A 17613-nucleotide genomic window follows, 5' to 3' on the forward strand; every position below is an offset into this window, starting at 1 on the left:
CAGACTTATAGCTTAATGATGAAACATGTGAAAATGTTGACCATTTCTGCTACCTTGGTGCTACCCTCAAGGTCTGCTACCTTGGTGCTACCCTCAAGACATGGTAGCCACCTCACTACAAAAGTCAACATTGACCCTGAAATACACCGCCTGAGCTCTGCGAGTGCAGCATTTTTCCAAATGAAGCAGAGAGTGTTTGAGGATCGAGGCATCCGTAAGGAGACCAAGGTGCTTGTTTATAAAGCTATTGTCTTTCCAACCCTGCTATACGCCTGTGAAACATGGACTGTCTACAGACGTCACACTTAACTCCTGGAACAATTCCATCAGAGTTGCCTCTGAAAAATCTTGCAAATCTCTTGGGAATACAGGCAGACAAATGCCAGCATACTGGAAGAAGCAGAGACCACCAGCTTTGAAGCAACGCTCCTACACCATCAACTGCACTGGACTGGCCATGTTGTCCAAATGGCCGATCACCTTCTCCCAAAGCAGTTACTATACTCCCAACTCAAGAACAGAAAATGTTATGTTGGTGGATAGGAAAAGAGATTTAAAGATGGGCTTAAAGCCAACATTAAAACTGTGAGATAGACACCGATAACTGGGAAGCCCTGACCCTTGGCCCTTGCTGTGACCAGCAGTGCTACAGAATTTGAAGAGATACAAATGGAGGTTGAAAAGGAGAAACGTGCCAAGAGGAAAGCGCATCAAGCCAACCCTGACCAGGACTGCCTTCCCCTTGGAAACTGATGTCCTCACTATGGGAGAACATGCAGATCAAGAATAGGTCTCCACAGCCACCTACAGACCTACCACCAAGTCACTACACTTGGACGACCATCATCTTTTGGGTTACGTGGGATCGCCCAAGTAAGTAAGTATGTAATACCCCATATCTTCTTGAAGCTGAAGTCCAAAACAATTGATGGGACAAATGTTCCTTACTCTGATACACCATGAATCCTGGATTGCAAATGTGTTTTTTCACCCAGCATACTATACATTTCATATTATAGTTATTCAGCCAATCTGTTTGTTAATGGGAAAATTAAAGTGTTGAAGAACCACTGTTTCTCTTCCTCCTTTCTGTTATAATAAAACAAGATCCCAATTTCTCTTCCATTACATCATCTGAGAAGCAGCAGGAACACTCCATAAAAGTGGCAGAATCCGAGCTTTTGCTGGAAGGGGCATATGACATGGACTCAACAAAACACTCTTCCATATGGCCTTGGGAATCCTATGTTGTTGTTGTTATTGTTTAAAATAATGTCATCCCAGCGGAGCCATGAGCTGAGACATGAAATTAGAACTGGAAAATTGTCATAGCTAAATATTCCCAAATGTATGAAGTTATTTCTAAAGATAGCAGAGTCATTTGTAGAAAACATGCTATTTTTTATTGGTGCATTAAAACAGACAAAGTGTTATTCACTTTCTTGTGCTGTTTCCAAGGCTGTTTCCATTCCAAATGATTGCAGTTCAGTGCCAGATAAGAACAATTTCTTGTGTGCTATTATTGATAGTTTCGAAGAACATGTTGGCAGTTCTGTTATCGTGTTGCTATTTTGACTAGAATTTTCATCAGGCTTTGCTGTGGTTGACTTCACATACTCAGCGTGTCTGAGAGATTTTCCATTGGTGATGCAGGAGGAGGAGCAAAAACTGGACTTTACAGCAAATTATTGCCGTACAGTGGAATGTAAAATTTAAGAATGGCATGCGGTGCGGTTGTGATGGGGCTGCTACTGGTGGAACCCAGTTGTATAAAGCACATTTACTTCACATGAAGGTCTCTTTGGGCTCATCAGATTTCTCTGGAGCCCCCGGTGGCACAATGGGTTAAACCCTTGTGCTGGCAGGGACTGAAGACAGACAAGTTGCAGGTTCTAATCCGGGGAGAGCATGGATGAGCTCCCTCTGTCAGCTTCAGCTCCCCATGCGGGGATATGAGAGAAGCCTCCCACAAGGATAAAACATCAAAACATCTGGGTGCCCCTTGGGCAATGTCCTTGCAGATGGCCAATTATCTCACACCAGAAGCAACTTGCAGTTTCTTAAGTCGCTCCTGACACAAGAAAAAAAATCAGATTTCCCTCTGGTTTCTTCTGTCAGAGAGGAAGGAGCCTCATAACTATTTTTTGCATCTAGACAAAGGGACCCACGTTCAAGATATACATACACTGTGTCAACTGCAGAAGGTGCATATCTATATTAGCTGCTTCTTAAATAGGAGCTTATTTTTCCCCGTTGTCATTTTCATGACCAATAGCATATAATATGATGATCTGTGGACCATCAGTGGTTCGCAAGAAAGAAAATATGGTCCATGACCTTACCATTAATACACCGTTGCCTTGAAACCACGCAGCAACAATGCAACCTATCTCACGAAACCCTCTTATAGTGCCGAGGCAACGGGGATGTTGGAGGGGAAGAGGTTGACTACCCACGAAAGATTACTTCTACCACATCAGCTCCAGATTATTAAATATGGTTTTCTGTTTGTGAGCTGATGGTGACTACTGGATGGCATATGTTCTGTATCAGAAACTAGAAATTATGTGAATTATCCAATACGGTTTTCTGAATCAGCACCCCAAATAACCAAACCGAATCTAAAGTTGACCAAAAACTGATTCGCAACTCTTTTGGTACTAATGTTGGAGGGTGGTCCCTGGTCAAGGTGGCCCCTGGTAAAAAAAAAAAAAGGTTGGGAACCACTGCTCACTTGAAGAGCTAATACTAGAAATACTAGAAATTTGTGAATGAAAATAACATTCAATTTGCTGACCATTGGAACACACAAAGGATATCTTGTGAGGGAGGATTTGAAGGGGACTTTGGTTCAATGAACACTGACATTTTTGCTGTGCGTTATGTGATTTTTGAAGGCTGGGTCAAAAGCTAATTGCTATGAAAATATATTAAATTGGTTTTATTTACTCAAGACTTGCATCTTATCAGTTGTGATGTCCTGTGCTTATCCTGTTGTCATGCGCTGGACATTTGTCCATTGACTTTTCCCTTCTTTCTCCCTCTTAAAAAAATATTTTATTGGATTTTCTTTCAATGCAGCAGAACAAGCCCTAGACCACCCACACATCAATAAAAATTGCCCTTTCTCACTCTTCCCAATGCTCCTCTGTAGGATAATTTAAATGCAAATAATGCAGTTAATGCACCGATGCAGGTCATTCATACTTGCTTCCAGACAGAGCTAAGATATTAGCATAACACATACATGCATATAGATCAGATAGGCACACAGTGGTTGAGGTATTATTATAATATTATTTATATTTTTTCCTTTTCCCAGTCTTTGTAAGTCAGATTAGAAAGCATAAAAGAGATACAACAAAAATCACATCATGTTCAAGTTAAAATATTATTAAGCTCACAATAGAATTGAAAGTAGTTAAAAACACAATAGCTAAGAAACAACAACAACAAAACAAACAGCAGAGCAAATACCAAGAGGCATTGTTATTAAGTTTCCATGAGAATGGAGGAAATAATTAGAACCATAGAGTTGTAAGAGACCTCATGGGCCTTCCAGTCCAACCCCCTGCTAAGAAGCAGAAAAATCACATTCAAAACACCCCCAACAGATGGCCATCCAGCCAAAGAAGGCGCCTCCACCACGCTCTGGGGCAAGAGTTCCACTGCTGAACAGCTCTCGCAATTAGGAAGTTCTTCCTGATGTTCAGGTGGAATCTCCTTTCCTGTAGTTTGAAGCCATTGTTCCGTGTTCTAATCTCCAGGCTACAGAAAACAAGCTTGCTCCCTCCTCCCTATGACTTCCCCTCACATATTTATACATGGCCACCATGTCTCCTCTCAGCCTTCTCTTCTGCAGGCTAAACATGCCCAGCTCTTTAAGCCGCTCCTCATAGGTCTTGTTCTCCAGACCCTTTATCATTTTAGTTGCCCTCATCTGGACACATTCCAGTTTGTCAACATCTTCCTTCAATTGAGGTGCCCAGAATTGGACACAGTATTCCAGGTGTGGTTTAACTAAGGCAGCATGACTTCCCTGGATCTAGACAATATGATCCTATTTATGCAGGCCAAAATCCCCTAGTTAAGAAATAGGAAAAATCACCTTAACTGGAGAATAAATGAAGTGCTCAGTTGCATAAGGTCCACCCTTCAACCATTCCAGAAATGTGGAGAATACACACACACACAGAGAGAGAGAGAGAGAGAGAGAGAGAGAGAGAGAGAGATGTGTTTTGACTCTCCTTGTTATGTATCTTCAAGTCATATCTTGAACGAAACTTGGAAATAAATTGGAAGTTCTTGTAAAACCAGGGTTAACTGTCTCTAAAATGCATACCCAACACTGATATAATTGCTGCATTTTACATTACGAGATGTAGCTTCCAAACACTTTTCAAGAACAGAAGTCAATGCTTTATTATTATTATTATTATTATTATTATTATTATTATTATTATTAGTTTTTAGCACTGCCTATTACAGGGAAAACCAACTGATCCCTAATCCATCTAAAACACAGACATGCGCCTTTCACCTTAAGAACAGACAAGCATCCCGAGCTCTGAGGATTACCTGGGAAGGAATCCCACTGGAGCATTGCAGCGCACCCAAATACCTGGGAGTCACTTTGGACCGTGCTCTGACCTACAAGAAGCACTGCCTGAACATCAAACAAAAAGTGGGCGCTAGAAACAACATCATACGAAAGCTGACTGGCTCAACCTGGGGATCACAACCAGACACAGTGAAGACATCTGCCCTTGCGCTATGCTACTCTGCTGCTGAGTATGCATGCCCAGTGTGGAACACATCTCACCACACTAAAACAGTAGATGTGGCTCTTAATGAGACATGCCGCATTATCACAGGGTGTCTGCGACCCACACCACTGGAGAAATTACACTGCTTAGCCGGTATTGCACCACCTGACATCCGCCGGGAAGTAGCAGCCAATAGTGAAAGGACCAAGGCAGAGACATCTCCAGCTCATCCCCTGTTTGGGTATCAGCCAGCACGTCAACGACTTAAATCAAGACATAGTTTTCTTAGATCTACAGAGACACTCGCTGGAACACCCCAGCAAGCGAGAGTCCAAAAGTGGCAGGCCCAAACCCAGCACCTCAATTCATGGGTGATACCAGATGAGAGACTCCCCCCTGGGCACTCAGAAGACTGGGCGACTTGGAAGGCGCTGAACAGATTGCGCTCTGGCACCACGAGATGCAGAGCCAATCTTAAGAAATGGGGCTACAGGGTGGAATCCTCGGCTTGCGAGTGCGGAGAAGAACAAACCACTGACCACCTGCAATGCACCCTGAGCCCTGCCACGTGCACGATGGAGGACCTTCTTGCGGCAACCCCAGAGGCACTCCAAGTGGCCAGATACTGGTCAAAGGACATTTAACCAAATACCAAATTTGCAAAATCTGAGTGGTTTTTTTACTTTCTTTCTTTTTTCTTTTTAATCTCTGTGTTTGTTTTGCTCTGTAATACAATGGTTGCTGATGACACGATAAAAATAAATAAATAAATACGTTTTTAGCATAAGAGTGTTTCTTGCTTCTGAACATTCTTTCCAAGGCCCTTTCTCTCTGGTACTCCTGTGATTCTGCATCACATCAAAACAAGCTGGAGAAAGGGAAATTAAACATATGTGGCCTTTTCAGCAAGAGTTAGCGCCGTAGTTCAGTTAGCCAGGGAACCAGTAACTGATTCAAATGAAATGGAGATTACCAACAATGCATGGTTTAAAAATAGAAAATCTGCACTGAAAGTGTTGTAAATAATGTGACGTGCCTTAATTTTAACTAGGAACACAAAGGCCAGTGACATCCCAGAAGGGAAATCATACAATGGCTTGTTTCAAAGGGCTAAAATCAAAGTCTAGGCGGGGTGGGGCTTCTTTTTAATTGCTATATAGAGCTGCATTTTTGCAATTCCTCTAGGATTTTGTTGAAACTGTTCATACTCGGGCCATTTTAATTAACACATACTGTTTGAATCTTAGGCTGAACCTGCAAGAAAGCTATATCCCAATTCCATTTTGCAATATCCTGCCTTGGTTTGACTGCATCGTTTTAGTCCAAACTCAAACTGATCTTGAAAGTCATGCATCAGCATGAGAGGGTGTTTCTACAATGTTCTCATGTGCTTTGAATCGGATTATTTTAGATTGTACAGCTGCATTTTTTCCTAGCATGCATACATAGACCTTGTCTCTCTCCTGAGGAATCTGTACAAGGACCAAGTAGCAACAGTAAGAACTGACCACGGAACAACAGACTGGTTCAAGATTGGGAAAGGCGTACGGCAAGGCTGCATCCTCTCACCCAACCTTTTTAACTTGTATGCAGAACACATCATGCGATGTGCGGGGCTTGATGAATGCAAAGCTGGGGTGAAAATTGCTGGAAGAAACATTAACAACCTCAGATATGCAGATGACACCACTCTGATGGCCGAAAGCAAGGAGGAGCTGAGGAGCCTTCTAATCAAGGTGAAAGAAGAAAACGCAAAAGCCGGGTTGCAGCTAAACATAAAAAAACCCAAGATTATGGCAACAAGAATGATTGACAACTGGAAAATAGAGGGAGAAAATGTGGAGGCCGTGACAGACTTTGTATTTCTAGGCGCAAAGATTACTGCAGACGCAGACTGTGGCCAGGAAATCAGAAGACGCTTACTTCTTGGGAGGAGAGCAATGTCCAGTCTCGATAATATAGTAAAGAGTAGAGATATCAGACTGGCAACAAAGATCCGCATAGTCAAAGCCATGGTATTCCCTGTAGTCACCTACGGATGTGAGAGCTGGACCTTAGGGAAGGCTGAGCGAAGGAAGATAGATGCTTTTGAGCTGTGGTGTTGGAGGAAAGTTCTGAGAGTGCCTTGGACTGCGAGAAGATCCAACCAGTCCATCCTCCAGGAAATAAAGCCCAACTGCTCATTGGAGGGAAGGATAGTAGAGACAAAGTTGAAGTACTTTGGCCACATCATGAGGAGACAGGAAAGCCTAGAGAAGACAATTATGGTAGGGAAAGTGGAAGGCAAAAGGAAGAGGGGCCGACCAAGGGCAAGATGGATGGATGGCATCCTTGAAGTGACTGGACTGACCTTGAAGGAGCTGGGGGTGGTGACGGCCGACAGGGAGCTCTGGCGTGGGCTGGTCCATGAGGTCACGAAGAGTCGGAGACGACTGAACAAATGAACAACAACAAACAGCTGCATTTTTTTCCGAGCATGCATACATAGATATATGCAGTTGCTGTGAGTTTTCCAGGCTGTATATCAAGCATTCTCTCCTGACGTTTCACTCACATCTATGGTAGGCATTCTCAGAGGTTGTGGGGTTTGTTGGAAACTAGGCAAGTGAGGTTAATATATCTGTGGAATGTCCAGGGTGGGAGAAAGAACTCTTATCTGTTTGAGGCAAGTGTGACTGTTGCAATTGACAAGCTTGATTAGCGTTGAATGGCCTTGCAGCTTCAAAGCCTGGCTGCTTCCTGCCTGGGGGGAATCCTTTGTTGGGAGGTGTTAGCTGGCCCTGATGGTTTCCTCTCTGGAATTCCCCTGTTGCTCTTTATTTACTTTCCTGATTTTAGAGTTTTTAAATACTGTGATATATATGTATGTGTATACACACACACACACACATATATGGAGCTCTGGAGCATCCATATTTCTGTCTAAAACAATAGTGAATGGATAGTCTTTTCATCCCAGTGCCATCCAGATATTAATTTACAACTATTGTAATCTCCAGTCAGATAGTAAGAAATAGTTATTTAGTCAAGAGCTACTGTGGTAGTAGTTGTTGAAGGCATTTTTTTCATATCAGCAGCTTTTGACTTGATATTTTCTTAAAGAGACTCTGGGATACTCCAGTCTCTAATAGGAATATGGACAACAGCTTATACATTTATTTATTTATTTTTGACATTTATATGCCGCCCTTCTCACCCCGAAGGAGACTCAGAGCGGCTTACAAGATATATAGATAGATAGATAGATAGATAGATAGATAGATAGATAGATAGATAGACACACACACAATATATTATATATTATTAGGAACTAGCTGTCCCCAGTCGGGACTTGCTGTGGCCCAGTCTGTATATATGTGCTTTGTGAGTATATGTGTGTATATGTGTATACATGTGTGTTTGTGTATATGTGTGTGTGTGTGTGGTTTTGCTCATACATTTTAATTCATTATTATTATTGTTTTGGCTTTTTAAGTCTCTTTTGCTGTGTTTTTATGATTGATGGTCACTCGTTGGCCTGATCGGTGTCTTGTGTCCAAATCTGGTGTCAATTCGTCCCATGGATTTTGAGTTCTGTTAATCCCACAAACGGACATTACATTTTTATTTATATAGATATTACATGTAACATAAATATATAATTATAATATCATATTATTATTATTATTATTATTATATTGCATTACATTATAACATTATAAATATTATATTATATTATATTATATTATATTATATTATATTATATTATATTATATATCCATGGTCCATCTAGCCCAGTATGCTCTGTTGAGGCTAAGAAAGCCACTTTGTATCTCGATCAGGAAAGAAAAACAGAGTAAAATTGAATAGAATATGATTATCATCATCTATGATCTCTGGCAAAAGGCTTTCCTCTTATTTGCTGCCTAATTATTTTAATTATCAAGCAAAACCTGGAATCTCCAGCATTCAAAGCATTGAGCAAAATCCCTTATCGTAGTAATCTGAGCCAAAAACTGACTTCAGCCCCTCCTACCTCTTATCCTTTGTTGCCCTCCTTCATTACCAGCAACAACTTTCCCTCCTGCTCCCATTTCTTAACTGGTTACAGCCCTGCCAGTGGTGGGATCTTCCCAGTATGACATGGGGACACCAAGGTCGAGACAAAGAGAAGAACAGTAACTTCACAGTGTACTGAGTTCCCCTAATCTAAACTCAACATCCATTAGACAAACTTGTTAACATGAAAACTCAGATTACTTGTTTCAGCTTTTTTAATGCTCCTTGTGAAAATATACCCAGTGTATTAATTAAAAATAAAGCTAAGCTTATATATAAAATCATTCAATTGTCCCAGGCTAAATTTAGAAAAGAGGAAAAACAGATCTCATGCAGGAAGAATCTGTTTTCCATTTGCATAGCTAAATGTTATAATCCCTATGCATTTCTGAAAAACAACAACAACAACCACAAATTTGGCATGCGGGATTTATTTGTTTACTTTGCTTTCTCTTAGTGTACATGAGATATCAACTATGTTTTGTTCCTCTTTCGTATCATAGGCTTTTAATACAGGTTTTGGCTTAGGTAACAGTATAGAATGGCAGCGATTCAACCTAACAATACAGCTCTATACAGGCAGTCCCCAAGTTACGAACAAAGTAGGTTTCATAGGTTTGTCCTTAAGTTGAATTTATTTGTAAGTCAGAACAGGCACATTTTAAGAGTGTAACTCCAGCCATATATATACACACTCTCTCTCACTCTCTCTCTCTGTATATATATATATATATATGGTGAACTATAAATCCCAGCAACTACAACTCCCAAATGACAAAATCAGTTTTTTTGAGTGAAGGACATACATTGGGTTGTTAGGTGTCTTGTGTCCAAATTTGGTGTCAATTCGTCCAGTGGTTTTTGAGATCTGTTAATCCCACAAACGAACATTACATTTTTATTTATATAGATACAGCTTTGGATAGCATAGGGAAGGATGAACAGCCCTGTGATGTTTGTTTTGCTGTATGTGCCCCTGATCAGAAGATTTCACCTCACTTTCTACCCCTGTGATAATTGGATTTTGACCAATTTGACTTGCTATGGAAACAAGGATTGGTGATAAATCACCAGTGGAGACACCTTTTCCCCATAATAGCTCTTTCAGGAGTGAATTTCCTTTCCAAGGAGTAATTTTCTCTCGTTTCCTGTTGTGTCACCGCTGTTCCTAACTATGAAGAAATGGATGCAACCAACTCCCATCTTGTTATTTTTACAGGTTATCACAGCTGGCCTGTCTCCATTCTTCTTTGAAATTACAGTGAATGTACCTACAGTCTGTTGGTAAGTATATCACACAAAATAGTTCGCTTACTCTACCTTTCCTCTGGATGTCCATACTATGTTCCTTTGTTTTTTCATTTCTAAATGCTGAACCACCGTTGTTGAGTTGCCTTGTAGTTTAAGCCAGTCCAAGATACTTTGCTGCCAGGGACAAGGCAGATATAATTCCCACCTAATTCCCTGTTAAAGGGCACAAAGTGCTAAAAAAGATAACCAGAAGATGAGTTAGACCTGAGGGAGAAAAATCTAATCCCATCCACAATCTTGATAATAGAAATGCCATGATAATGAATTAATGCAACCAAATTTGTAATGCCTCAAATTCTTGCCCGCAGTGGCTAATTCATTCTGCCCAATGACAGACCTACTACTAGAAGTACCATGTGGGAAACAAAGCAGAAGGAAACTGAAGGACTGAAGCATGAGAGAGCAAAATGGATGGTAATAGCAGACTCACAACATAAGTATCGCTTTACCCACTACAAGATTATATGGCTTTACAGGAGACTCTGAAAAATTCAAGGAAGAGATTTTCAGGGGCTGCTGTATCTATGAAGTTGATTTTAGAATCATAGAATCATAGAATCAAAGAGTTGGAAGAGACCTCATGGGCCAACCAGTCCAACCCCCTGCCAAGAAGCAGGAATATTGCATTCAAATCACCCCTGACAGATGGCCATCCAGCCTCTGTTTAAAAGCTTCCAAAGAAGGAGCCTCCACCACACTCCGGGGCAGAGAGGTCCACTGCTGAACGGCTCTCAAGTTCTTCCTCATGTTCAGGTGGAATCTCCTCTCTTGTAGTTTGAAGCCATTGTTCCGCGTCCTAGTCTCCAAGGAAGCAGAAAACAAGCTTGCTCCCTCCTCCCTGTGGCTTCCTCTCACATATTTATACATGGCCATCATATCTCCTCTCAGCCTTCTCTTCTTCAGGCTAAACATGCCCAGCTCCTTAAGCCGCTCCTCATAGGGCTTGTTCTCCAGACCCTTGATCATTTTAGTTGCCCTCCTCTGGACACATTCCAGCTTGTCAATATCTCTCTTGAATTGTGGTGCCCAGAATTGGACACAATATTTTCAGAGGTAGTAAAGTACAACTCATCTTTTTGCCATCTTATTCTTTAGCTTACCAAAGGTACCAGTTTGGTCACTGCAGGGGATAAGTATGCTGAGACTTGATGGACTTTGGACTCATCCAACAGAGTTCAGCCTTAGGTTCATGTGGAGCATTAGTAGTAGGCACTGAAATTTGTGGAAATTTCTTAATATCCATAGGAGGAAAGGGGATGGAAGGGAAGGGAATGTTGTTGTTGTTGTTGCTGCTGCTGCTGCTGCTGTTGTTGCTGTTGCTAATATTGCTGTTGTTGCTGTTTAAATCCAAGTAAACAGACTATTCGTTGTAAACTTTGAACTTTGATGCTATCCCTGTTTATTCAGAAATATTTTTTTTATGTCAGGAGTGACTTGAGAAACTGCAAGTTGCTTCTGGTGTGAGAGAATTGGCCATCTGCAAGGACGTTGCCCAGGGGACGCCTGGATGTTTTGATGTTTTACCATCCTTGTGGGAGGCTTCTCTCATGTCACCGCATGGGGAGCTAGAACTAACAGAGGGAGTTCATCCACATTCTTCCCAGATTCAGATCTCTAACCTGTTGGTCAGCGGTCCTGCTGGCACAAGGGTTTAACCCACTGTGCCACCAGGGGCTCCTAATAATAATAATAATAATAATAATAATAATAATAATAGAAAATGAGCACATCAAACTACTCTGGGACTTCCGAATTCAGATTGACAGAGTTTTGGAGCACAATACTCATGACCTCACAATTGTGTTAAAAAACAAAGTATGCATCATCGATGCTGGCAACAGCAGGATTGAAGAAAAACAACTGGAAAAGCTGACATGATATGAGGATTTAAAGATTGAACTGAAAAAAAAAGATTGAACTGAAAATACTTTGGCACAAGTCAGTAAAGGTGGTCCCAGTGGTGATTGGTATGCTGGGTGCAGTACCTAAACACACTTAAACACAATTGGCGCTGACAAAATTACCATCTGTCAGCTGCAAAAGGCTGCCCTACTCGCATCTGCATGCATTATTCACCGATACATCACACAGTCCTAGACACTTGGGAAGTGTCTGACGTGTGATCCAATACAACAGCTAGCATAGTGGCCTTGTTTGCTGTGCACTAATATTGTTGTGTTTCAAATAATAATAACAACTTTATTGTTGCATCCTTCCACCACCTCCCTAAAGGGATTCGGGGTGGCTTACACACAGCATAAAGTCCCTAAAAACAGAACATAAAATAAGACATAATGTAAAATGCAGTGGAACAAAACATATAGGCATATAAACAACTTAAGACTCAGTATGACAGCGCTCAATAACCAATGGCTACTGTAAATGTAAATGTGGTCAGTCTGTAAACAATAGGACAAGGGAATGGGATAAGTGCAAAGTAAGTCCCAGGATTTTTTCCCCTCAAAGTTTCTCTCAATGTATTGTCAAAGGCTTTCATGGCTGGAATCACTGTGTTGTGGTTTTTTTGGGCTGTATGCCCATGTTTCAGAAGCATTCTCTCCTGAAGTTTTGCCTGCATCCTCTGAGGATACCTGCCATAGATGCAGGCAAAACGTCAGGAGAGAATGCTTCTAGAACATGACTAAACAGCTTGAAAAACCTACAGCAACCCAGTTTCTCTCAATGGCTGTGTCCCTTTCTGCAGAAAGCAAAAGGGTGTCAATATTCAGAGTTCTTGTCTCCTTGTTTTGGATTTATAAAAATAATTGTGTAATTATGAAATGATTGTGCTCTACCGTGGTTATATAACAATCTGCTTTTTCAAGAACAATGGAACTTCGCACTTTACAAAAACGACAGGGAAGCTAGGAATTTGAGTGAGCATAATGCTATTAAAATCCAGACAGCTTTGCATACTTCCCCTGTTGGGGTGGGATGTGGGGGAAGGCTGTATGAACAAACAGTACAAAATTTTGTTTTATTTATAAAGTTTGGTAAGAGGCTTTGCTGTTTCATAAACTAAGCCTTGGGGCTAAAATGTGGGGGCATAATATTGAATTGTTGTAGGGGAAGTGGAACTCAGCCAGAATCTTGCTATTACTTTTTGAATGTGATGTTAGAAAAGGACTAGAAGACACGACCTGTCCTTGCTGAAGATATATGGAGTGTTTCAAAACAAAAAGTGCTGCTGCTGAACCCAAGCCACCTCTGGATTCCTTTGTTCAGACTGTGTTACACAGATTAGTGCAGGGTTGCAGGAAATGTCACGGCTTGAGCGATGATGTTTGACCGATGCCGAGAGCTGGGGATGTGCCCTCGGTGAGTGGATGGCTGCCGCTGTTTGATGCACCCGCCTGGCAGACAGTTATGTAAAGGGATAATAAAAAATCCACCCAATGCATTGTAAAGGCCCTTTCCTTTGGTGATCTTGCTATATTAAGAATGCCAAGCTGCTATTCTTTGCACAGTTCTGCTTTGACTCAAAATTAAGATTCCAAATACCTCCACTTTTGACATGCAAGGGAAAAAATGGCCAAAAACAAGATCATGGCACGCAGACTATAATGTTGCATTTAAGCAGGAGTGAGACGGGTTCAAATCTCTCCTTTGCTATAAGTCTTCCTTTCAGGCAATATAGACTAAACATACAAGGAAAGGAAACCCACACCCCACCCCTCACTCATGTGTTTCCATCTTTCTTACTTGGAGAGCAATTTTCCCGGAGATTTCCTATAAATGCAGAGGGGTTCCATGTAATTTAGAGCAGGGCTTCATAAATTTTTCAACTCGGGACCCCTTTTGGCACTAGACATTTTTACGTGACCTAGAAAAAAGGCATAAAAATCAAACATTTACTGATGACAAATCATCATTTGCAAGGCTGATTTCCCTTTTGTGGAGTACAGCCGAAGCATCTTCTGCCGAGTTCATGTAAACACTGCACAACAGATTTGTGTAAATGTCTACAACAGCTACTAGGCAGTGTTCAGGAATCATTTAGCGTTGCCAAATTATTTGTGACCCCAACATTGAACATTTGAGGTTGGGACCCAGTTTAAGAAGCAGTGATTTAGAGCACTGGGAGATCAGATTTTGACTCTTCTAAGCGACATTCCTGTGCAATTGTGTGTTGTGCAGGGCTTTTGCTTTAAAGGAAAAAGGAGGGGAGAATAATGGTCGGTGGTCTGGTATGATTTAAGGCAAACCATCACACTTTTCCTTGTCCTTCCCAAACAGCAAGTTACAACAATTTACTCACTGCACCCCCTCCCTGCAAAGAGGCACCTTTAATAGTGATTGTGTTACAGTGGAAAACAAACTGTGTCACACCTACATTATTCCCCAAACTTAATGCATCTTGTTGACATTACTTCCATCTTCTGGGACTTATAGTGGGCTGTATTTGCTGGGGGTTTGTTCAAGGATCCTCTGTGGATGCCAAGGCCTACCCAAATTCTATTTGTGTGCTTGTTGTAGTCCAGCCTTTAATGTGCCTGCACATGATCTCTCTGAGGATTCTGGGCCTGTTAGTCAGCCTGATGACACTAGGGATTCTGGGTCTGCAAGAGAGCAAGACCAGCAGGAGAGCCAGCAAAAGATTTTAAGCCCTGAAAAAGAGTGGTCTCTGTCTGAAGGCTACATTCCAGAAAGGCAGCTTGCTAGGGAAGCAAGGTCAGAAACGGAACTGAGCTCAGAGGATGAAAATGAAAGTCCAGGTGGAGAGACTAATGAGCAGTTAGATAGGAGATTTACATTTTGTCAACACAGAGCTTCTCAGGAGGGTTTATGAAAGTCAAGATGCCTATTAGCCAAGAAGTCCTTATCAGTTTCCCAGGGGAGAAGGCATAATTTTCTGTCTATATTAGCAAGACCAGCAGACTGTTTCACCAGTCGAGGCAATGTTGGTGGTTGAATATAGAACTTCTGTCATGTCAAGGGATTTCTAGTTCCATCCTCCATGTTTCCCTGAATTTCATGTTTTGGATTTATTCTGCCTTTGTATTCCTGGTTTTTGATGCTACTCATGTACTTTGAATTCTGTGGATTATTCCTGATATTTGGACTTTGGTTTTTTTATACTATTTTTGCTGAATTTTTTATATATATTCTTCAATAAACTGCTTTGCTAATTTACCTTGGATTGAAGTGTGTGTTAAGTACAGAGGTGATTCCCAGCCTTGCCTTTTGGAGAATATATATATTCCAAAAGGCAAACCTAAAGGACTGTTGTACTCCAAGGCTGGGAATATATATGTGTGTGTGTGTGTGTGTGTGTGTATGTGTGTGTATGTATATATATATTTCAAGCCATAGATGGTTGAATCTGTGTATGCAGAATCCATGGTTACAGAGGCCTAATGTATTTAATGATGAGGAAATATGTCTATATAGAAATTGATGACTTTTAGTAACAATGCATAATTTATGCAAATTGCTGTTTGTAAAATTTCTTTTCTGTTTTCCTCACAGCCTTTTGCTTGCAGGATTTGCAGAAGTCTTACTTCTTTACACTGAAAGGAATGGCACGTGAATGCAAGGGTCGTTGAAAATGAAGAAAATAGTGAAATAATTTTCATCAGAAGTAACACTGACAATGGCTAAAAAGAGAACGTGATTGTGAAAAATAACAGGAGAGAGTGCGCAGGCAGGCAATTTTTGCACACTGCAGTCCTATACATATCTACTCAGAGGTAAAACCCGTTGAACACAATGGGACTTACTTCTGGGTAGCTGTATAGGATTACAATCTTAATACCTCCTACTTACTTCTTCTGCACAATGTGATGAAGTTTGATTAACTGTTTTGTCAGCTGAACTACATTGTAGGAGTCAGCTAGGCCCAAATCTTTCCCTCCTCAAAATTATTTACACATTCCATACTGTATAGATCGCTCCTATACTACTCTGATCAATGATTGTAGCCTCTTTACCAGAAGATGTAATGTCAAGCTATATTATTCCTTATAGATCAGAATTAGCAAGTCTCTTACAAATTCCTGGGGTGAAAGTATTTCATTTTAACTTACAACACACGTTATTAGTATGTTTACTCCTTCCCTGTGTGATATCCAATGTTGACAACAGCGTCAACAAAAACTAAAGAAGGAAAAGCATGGAGGAATTGTGGATTACATGGGATAGAACGTTGCAATTACAATACATATCTGGCTTCCCATACTTCTGATATATTGACATCTTGTAAGACCCGTCCCCCTCACACATTGTTTGCTGTACCCTGAGTTACTTCAGTAAAGTGAGTGGAAGGTACGGAAAATCTGACTGGATTTGAAAATTGTGGCATCTCATCAATGAAACAACGGAAGCCATCACAGGGCTTTTAAAAGGTGTTATGCTATTATGAATGCTCTATTATCTGTATGACTCTTCACCACCGACCAAGGTGGCCGAGGCTGATGGGAACTGAATTGAGAGACATCTGAAGAGTTAAAGGTTCCTGAGCCTCGATGGAGAGAGAGAGAGAAGCAAGCGCTGTGCTAAAGTCACCTTTCATGTCATGACTATTTGAAGATTAAGTGGTTAAGTTTTATATCTATGCAGACTTGAATAGAAGGTATTCCTGTCTGCCTTGAGTTTAAGTACATGGAGAATTGGCATGGATGAACCATATTCCATGAAAGCAAAAGCAATTTCTGAAATGCCTTGGAAAAAAGTGCCCATTCTGTAGGATATTCCCTTCATTGAGTTGCACATTGCTCTCAGGAAGGGAACTAAATATCCACCACTGCTTCATAGCACAAGAAAAGTCTTTATTATGGAATATGTATATATTTTAGGGACTGTGGTAGGGACCAAGGGCTGAGTGACCTTAAACACTGTGAACACCCTGTTGCTATCTCAAGTAAATCTAATTGTAACCAGCATGGATTTGATTTATCCACCAGTAAGATGGAGCTATTGGAAGTCTTCCAATGCTTCCATCGTCAGCTCTACTCTCTGCGTTATGCTGCCAAAGGTCAGAGTCTGACTTGTTGAGTTCAAGTTTGAGACATTTGTTCTCACCATGTTCTCATCAGAGAACATGAAACCATGATCTGATGCGTGTCCAGGGACCCATGGAAAGCCCAGCTACAATTCTTTTACTACATGAAAGCTACACTGAATGTAAAATCATTAACAAATCATTCTTACTCATGCTTCTGTGTTGCTTTTTCTTGCATTTGTTTTGTTATATTATAAGAAATATAAACATTCATCTTGAATTGGAAGAGGTGCAATGTCTGCTACATTTTTTGACCTCTACACAGTTGCTGCAACCATAGTGTCCTTGTTTATGGTTTTGAAGCTTATCTGCAATGGTTTAATCTGAATGCAGGCTGTTTACATATTGGCCTTTGAATTTCTTCCCCTACCAGCCATTTTGCTTCTAGACAGCTGGGTGAACTCCAATATGTTATTACTATTCTCCATGCCCTCAAAACATTAGTCTTCTGCTTTATTCAATTACTAGCTTGAGTACTCAGCATTGCCCAGATTATTT

At 40.9% G+C, this 17613-nt stretch overlaps 1 protein-coding gene across 2 annotated transcripts in view; it reads left to right on the forward strand.

The window, feature by feature from the left end:
- Positions 1 to 17341, forward strand: part of TMEM241 (transmembrane protein 241) — a 60120-nt gene extending 42779 nt beyond the window's left edge. For both annotated transcript variants that reach the window (XM_060775168.2, XM_060775169.2), the window contains exons 14-15: positions 10024 to 10088; positions 15585 to 17341. In XM_060775168.2, coding sequence (XP_060631151.2) covers positions 10024 to 10088; positions 15585 to 15645 — 126 coding nt within the window. In that variant the 3' untranslated portion in view covers positions 15646 to 17341. The remainder of the gene's footprint in view (positions 1 to 10023; positions 10089 to 15584) is intronic.
- Positions 17342 to 17613: the final 272 nt, after the last annotated feature.

This window comes from Anolis sagrei, chromosome 4, assembly GCF_037176765.1.
Source record: "Anolis sagrei isolate rAnoSag1 chromosome 4, rAnoSag1.mat, whole genome shotgun sequence".
NCBI classification, from domain to species: domain Eukaryota; kingdom Metazoa; phylum Chordata; class Lepidosauria; order Squamata; family Dactyloidae; genus Anolis; species Anolis sagrei.